The 7,500-nt window shown below is 42.8% G+C and overlaps 1 protein-coding gene across 1 annotated transcript in view; it reads right to left on the reverse strand.

Annotated features, from left to right (window-relative positions):
- Positions 1–1,409, reverse strand: part of LOC311232722 (thioredoxin-related transmembrane protein 2-B-like) — a 17,907-nt gene extending 16,498 nt beyond the window's left edge. The window contains exon 1 of the mRNA XM_084338297.1: positions 1,110–1,409. Coding sequence (XP_084194423.1) covers positions 1,110–1,298 — 189 coding nt within the window. The 5' untranslated portion in view covers positions 1,299–1,409. The remainder of the gene's footprint in view (positions 1–1,109) is intronic.
- Between the last annotated feature and the right edge of the window lie 6,091 nt (positions 1,410–7,500).

A 7,500-nucleotide genomic window follows, 5' to 3' on the forward strand; every position in this document is an offset into this window, starting at 1 on the left:
GGAGGAAGAGGAGGAAGAGGAGGAAGAGGAGAGGAGGAAGAGGAGAGCAGGGAGAGGAAGAGGAGGAAGAGGAAGAGGAGGAAGAGGAGAGGAGGGAGAGGAAGAGGAGGGAGAGGAGGAGGAAGAGGAGAGGAGGGAGAGGAGGGAGAGGAGGAAGAGGAGAGCAGGGAGAGGAAGAGGAGGAAGAGGAGGAAGAGGAGAGCAGGAAGAGGAGGAAGAGGAGAGCAGGGAGAGGAGGAAGAGGAGGAAGAGGTGAGCAGGGAGAGGAAGAGGAGGAAGAGGAGGAAGAGGAGAGGAGGGAGAGGAGGAAGAGGAGGAAGAGGAGGAAGAGGTGAGCAGGGAGAGGAGGAAGAGGAGGAAGAGGTGAGGAGGGAGAGGAGGAAGAGGAGGAAGAGGAGGAAGAGGAGAGGAGGGAGAGGAGGAAGAGGAGGAAGAGGAGGAAGAGGAGAAAGAGGAGGAAGAGGTTCAAGATTCAAGATTCAAGATTCAAGAGGAAGAGGAGGAAGAGGAGGAAGAGGAGAGCAGGGAGAGGAGAGAAGAGGAGGAAGAGGAGGAAGAGGAGAGCAGGGAGAGGAAGAGGAGGAAGAGGAGGAAGATGAGGAAGAGGAGAGCAGGGAGAGGAAGAGGAGGAAGAGGAAGAGGAAGAGGAGGAAGAGGAGAGCAGGGAGAGGAAGAGGAGGAAGAGGAGGAAGAGGAGAGGAGGAAGAGGAGAGCAGGTGAGCAATATTAATATCGCAATACTCAGCATATCGGCGATATATTTAGTATCACAATACTATCGTATGATAATATCGTATCGTGATAATATCGTATCGTGAGGCCTCTGCTCTGGTGATTCCCACCCCTACATGCAGGTGTATAAGTAAGTTAGGTATATAGAAGGATTATATGCAGGTATATTCAGACGTGTACATATATAATATTACATACGGTATATACAGTATTATCAGTTATCACGGTCACCATGGTTATCATTATGGGTTTGAGTACTAGGTAGGTAGCCCTGACTAGTAGGTAGGTATATATATATTATAATATTAATATTGTAGTTATATATATATAATATTAATATTGTAGTTCTATATATATAACAGTATAGTGACACAGACCCAGTCGAAGTCGCAGGGGTTGCCGTCCTCGCGCTGGGTGCTCAGCTGCTCGCACACCCCGGGCGTCTTCCTGACCGCCACGAAGGCCACCGCCATCAGCACGGAGCACACGTAGTAGGGCTTCAGCAGCCACTTGTACACCAGCGGCAGGTGGTACAGGAAGGCGAACAGCGCCGTCAGCAACGCCATGGTCTCACTTTATTACAATGTAAGATTAAAAATGGTGATTTTTAGCCCCAAAAGTGTAAGAAGACGCCGACACGGTTGGTTGGTTGGTTGTTGTTGCTCCTCTCTAGTCGGCCGCCATTACTGAGTGGGGAGGGGAGGGGGCGGGGCTTAAGAGCGGAGGTCAACGCGGTCGAATGGGTGTGATTGGTCAGTTGAGGAAACTGCGTGAATGGTGATTGGGTCGACGTGACACAGGTCCCGCCCCCAGCGGAACAGCGTGTAAATGTTCTACCGTAATGAATGAAGCAATGGGGCAAATTCATTCAATTTTGATTGATTGAAAACTTTATTAACAGATCGCAGAATGGGGTACAATACAGTACAGCTCAATACAGAGAAAGACTTGCGTCTTGTTTACATCAGGGTCCCCCATTTTCAAGTCATCATAACATATATGACATACAGATGGACAGTAGCCTACTGCTACATCTATACATTTATGACATAGCAGATTTACAAATACAGTACTGTTTGTGATACCAAAAGAGTCCAGAAAAGAGAGTATATACATACATCAACAGGCACCGATATCATCAGAGGGTCTCAAAATGTAAACGCTAGTCTAGTGGTTCAAATCTACACGCACACACACACACACACACACACACACACGCACACACACACACACACACACACACGCACACGCACGCACAAACGCACGCACACACACACACACACAGACAGACAGACAGACACACACACAGAGACAGACACACACACACACACAGAGTATATACCTGATCATTCATTACCCATGACCTCTGAGCTATGATGACCTCTAAACTATGATTGAAATTGAAATTGAAATTGAAAACCTTTATTTATCCCAGAGGGGAGATTAAGATGTCCTTTACAGCATAAACAGTGTAACAGCAATTTAAAAACAGCAATTAAAAAACAGTTTATACATAACATACATAACATACACTTATTAGTATGGACAAACAAGATGGACAAGTACACAGGGATAAAAAAAATGCTAAAATAGGACTAAAAAGAGCTAAAAAAAAAAGTGGTGAAAAAGAAACAAGTCCAATCATGAATGTGATGTTAAATAATTAAATAAATTGGTTACAGTCCACAACCCAGCTCCTCCAGTCCACAGCGGTTGGCCCGTCCTGGCCTTGCTTGGGTTGTGGAGCCTGATTGCCACCGGCACAAAGGAAGGACCGCCTGAAGCGCTTCGTGGTATGATGTCGGTCATATTACCTATGACCCTGATGTGAAACTGACGGCTTGCTCAGAGTGACGTGACGACACAGAAACATCTAATATCAGTGATGAGACAGAAACATCTAATATCAGTGATGAGACAGTGACATTTAATATCAGTGATGAGACAGTGACATTTAATATCAGTGATGAGACAGTGACATTTAATATCAGTGATGAGACAGTGACATTTAATATCAGTGATGAGACAGTGACATTTAATATCAGTGATGAGACAGTGACATTTAATATCAGTGATGAGACAGTGACATTTAATATCAGTGATGAGACAGTGACATTTAATATCAGTGATGAGACAGTGACATTTAATATCAGTGATGAGACAGTGACATCTAATATCAGTGATGAGACAGTGACATTTAATATCAGTGATGAGACAGTGACATGACACAGAAACCATGCCTGTTCTAGTTCATTGCTGGGTTAAGTACTTATATTCTATTCACATATATGCTTACTACATGTATCTATTCTATTCACATATGCTTACACGTTAATTTAGTTTGACAGTTATTGAGAGTAAATGAGTTTGAATGTGGCCACCAGTGATGTCAGAGGACCTTGTGACCTTGTGACTCTAATCTACTCATCTCTTTTATTTACTGTCAACAGAAATCAAACAGTAAGTAACCCACCCTAACCACACACACACAGACAGACACAGACACAGACACACCAAGTCCACACACGCCAGGACTTGACATGGAACACACACATTGACAGTGTAGTGAAGAAGGCAGGGCAACGCCTCTACTTCCTCAGGCGCCTAAGGAAGTTCCAAGTCAGTCAGAAGATCCTTAAGGACTTCTACTCATGTACAATAGAGAGCATCCTGACTGGCAATATCACCTCCTGGTTTGGGAATAGCACTGCACAAGACCGAAGCAGACTACAGAGAGTGGCCCATTCAGCCGAACGCACAATTGGAGGGGGGCTTCCCACTCTCCAAGACATTTACAACAAGCGTTGCAGGGGTAAGGCTAAGAGAATAATCAAAGACTCTAGTCACCCAAACAACTGCCTCTTTGAACTGCTGCGGTCAGGCAAGCGCTACCGGAGTCTCATGGCCGGCACAGAGAGACTCAGAAGGAGCTTCTATCCCCAGACCATCAGGATGCTCAATGACTCTATGTAACACCATCAACCCATCCATCTACACTCATTGCATTAACACTCACTTTAGATACTTTAACACTACATTATATTTATCTATTTATTAAAAAGATTTGCACTACATTCATACCTCATTTACATTTGCACCTTACCTTAGTTGTTGTACCTCATTGTCTGCATTTGTACTCCCTGTACTTAGATTGTACTTATAGGTTGTACTTCAGCTTGTATATTGTATTGTATATTGTATATTGTATAGTGTTATTCCTTTTTTACTACTTTTTTACTGTATGAAGCACATTCTCAGGGGCTCATACAGAACCAAGCATTTCACTGTAATGTACTGCAATGTACTGTAATGTACTTTATATGTGAAAAAAAAAAATTGAAACTTGAAACTTGAAACACACACACCTGTACACTTTATTTTGTTCACACATTGTCTTTTAATAATACATGTTAATGCTTTACATTCAGCTATAAACAATCACTGCAAAACATTCAATGCCAGGAGATCAGTTCAGAAACCAGGCAGGTTTACAGCAGAGACAGCAGTGTATTTACAGTAGAACACAAACCAGACCAAACCAGACTGAACCAGACCAGACCAGACCAGACTGAAGCAGACCAGACCAGACCAGACCAGACCAGACTGAAGCAGACCAGACCAGACCAGACTGAAGCAGACCAGACCAGACCAGACCAGACCAGACCAGACCAGACCAGACCAGACCAGACCAGACCAGACCAGACCAGACCTGACCAGACCAGACTGAAGCAGACCAGACCAGACCAGACCAGACCAGACCAGACTGAAGCAGACCAGACCAGACCAGACCAGACCAGACCAGACCAGACCAGACCAGAGCAGACCAGACCAGACCAGACCAGACCAGACCAGACCAGACCAGACCAGACCAGACCAGACCAGACCAGATCAGTCTTTCAAGTATAAAACCTGAATAAAATCAAGTATCTTAGTGGGCAAAAACCCAAAATCAACATAACTAAGTTACTAACATCAGAATACCCAGCAACTTCCAAAACACAGATATGACATCACATGTCAGCAGCAGAATCACTATATTTATAAACACAGATATGACATCACATGTCAGCAGCAGAATCACTATATTTATAAACACAGATATGACATCACATGTCAGCAGCAGAATCACTATATTTATAAACACAGATATGACATCACATGTCAGCAGCAGAATCACTATATTTATAAACACAGATATGACATCACATGTCAGCAGCAGAATCACTATAAACACAGATATGACATCACATGTCTTCAGAATCACTATATTTATAAACACAGGTATGACATCACATGTCAGCAGCAGAATCACTATATTTATAAACGTTTTGTTGTGATTTACTTAGTTTTGGAGATATCTGTCTTAGAGATATCTGTCTTGGAGATATCTGTCTTGGAGATATCTGTCTTGGAGATCTACCACATGAATAAAGGTGTAGTTCACGTGTATATTGTTGGTGCTTGATAGCTCCATTGTATTGGAGTGACAGCAGACGTCTCTACAGCAAATCAAACTATCTCTGGATGGATGGATGGCACTCTATTTTAAGGGTTTAAGGGTTTTGTGCGAACTGCACCTTTAATACACAAGCGCTTCTAAGCAGAAGCACACAGCATTAGAACATACAGGAGCTAGCTGCTAGCTAATAATTCAACAATATTTCTTTGTACAATACAAACATTGTCTCTCACAAACACCAATTTGTACATAATAATCTAGATATTCCCCATAACGTTTCATCATTATGAATATGCTGTGCCCGCACAGTGCTCTGGGGAGGAGACGACAGACTGTCTACCCATTATCCTACTGTGTTCAGACATCTAGAACATTTAAACATCGTTTGAGATATATTAGTCTTCAGACCAAGAGAGATATTAGTCTTACTAGGCTTCAGACCAAGAGAGATATTAGGTTTACTAGGCTTCAGACCAAGTGATATATTAGTCTTACTAGGCTTCAGACCAAGAGATATATTAGTCTTACTAGGCTTCAGACCAAGAGATATATTAGTCTTACTAGGCTTCAGACCAAGAGATATATTTGGTTTACTAGGCTTCAGACCGAGTGAGATATGTGATTGCTTGTTGCAGGAATTGAACCTGTGATCTCCTACTTGCAGGACGGTCTCTCTGACCAGCAGGACCTTCGCCCCCGGACCACTAGATTCCCCCATCTGTGACCTCACTGACCCCTCCTCCTGTGACCTCACTGACCCCTCCTCCTGTATCCTCCCAGAAAAAACACTGACCTGAACAAAGCTGTGATTGGCTGAGAAATAATAACCCTGATTTTCCCTATTGTTAGGTTTTAGTGAGTTTTTCCTTACCTTCGCGTGGGGTACGTCTGGGAGTGTTGCATTCTTTCATTTATTTGCATTTATTTTAAATTTGTTGGACCTTATGGTGTTCTTGTTCTGTTCTTGACTTATTGTTATGTTTTCTTCTTGACTTGTTTAAAGAAGACATGTACGGCCCATGGGGACATTAACGTGTGTTGTCGGGCCTTATAAATAAATTTGATTTGATTTGATTTGATTTGATTTGATGTCATATCGAAAACATTTCACAATCAAGAGCGGCAAAGAAAAACGAACCACCGAAAACTTAGAAAACAACAACAACAATAACATTATTACAGCTTATTACATGGCGTTTTCACATTCGCCGAAATGCTTGCTTGTGATTGGTCAATAGCCCCCCGACAGCGGTCATTATTTTTCAATAATGACCGCTGTGGGACAATAATGACCGCAGTGCGCAGCTGTTCGCAATCAAGCCCACTGACACACACTGTTTCAGTGCAATTAGACACTGCCGGTGTTCTGCTGCCGGCGATGACAGGGGGCGGAGCGACGAGCGGAGCCAGAACCAGTGTTGCGAGTCGATGTAAAATGAATTAGGTATATTGTTAGTAAGTTAGCCATGTAATAAGCGGGATAATGTATAGCTATACTCGGTCATTGTCGCAAAATAATTGACCTTCACTGACGTTTAAAACACCTCGCCGAGGCGGCTCGGTATTTTAAACTCCGTGTCGGTCAATTATTTTGCGACAATGACCTCGTAGCTATACATTATCCCTTACATAACAGCGATAGAAAGGTTGCAGACCACTACGTGTGTGTGTATAGTAACAGTACGAGCTGACGGGATGAGCTTTAAGCTTTAATGTTTATGGACACAATGAGAGAAGTTGGTTTGTTTTATTGTTGAGGACGTGAAAAGTAGAACCACGAGCTTGCTGCAGCAGGACCTGCCTTCCCTTCAGTCACTGGAACAGGGTTACGGTTAGGGCTAGGGTTACACATGAGTTTATCGTAATAATACACCCACAGATATTTTAGAAAGATGAGGAATGCAAAGTATTGCTTTTGCCCCCCTCCCCAAAAAATGATTGATTAATGAATTTATCATTTAAAAATGGTTTATGTTGTTTACATGTATCCCCTCCCTACTTCCCATTTCCGCACATGGAATGCATCTGATTGGATAAATCACATGCTGGTGCTCTAGTGCGACATCTAGTGGCTGAATGTTATCTATAGCAGCTTTAAAGATGTTCTAAAGTCCGCAACGCCATATTATTTGTAGTTATATGAGGAGAGGAGACCCATTGTTTTCTAATGGTGTTGGAATTTCGAAAAACGACACTACCCAGCTCAAGCCAGCCCCTGTCAATCAAATGACTTGTGGATAATTCTTTTAATTTTCTTTATTTTTCAGGATTATCTACCACAAAACTGAATGTTATTGGCATAAATTAGA

This window comes from Notolepis coatsorum, assembly GCF_963971535.1.
Source record: "Notolepis coatsorum genome assembly, contig: SUPER_7_unloc_2, whole genome shotgun sequence".
Classification (NCBI taxonomy): Eukaryota; Metazoa; Chordata; class Actinopteri; order Aulopiformes; family Paralepididae; genus Notolepis; species Notolepis coatsorum.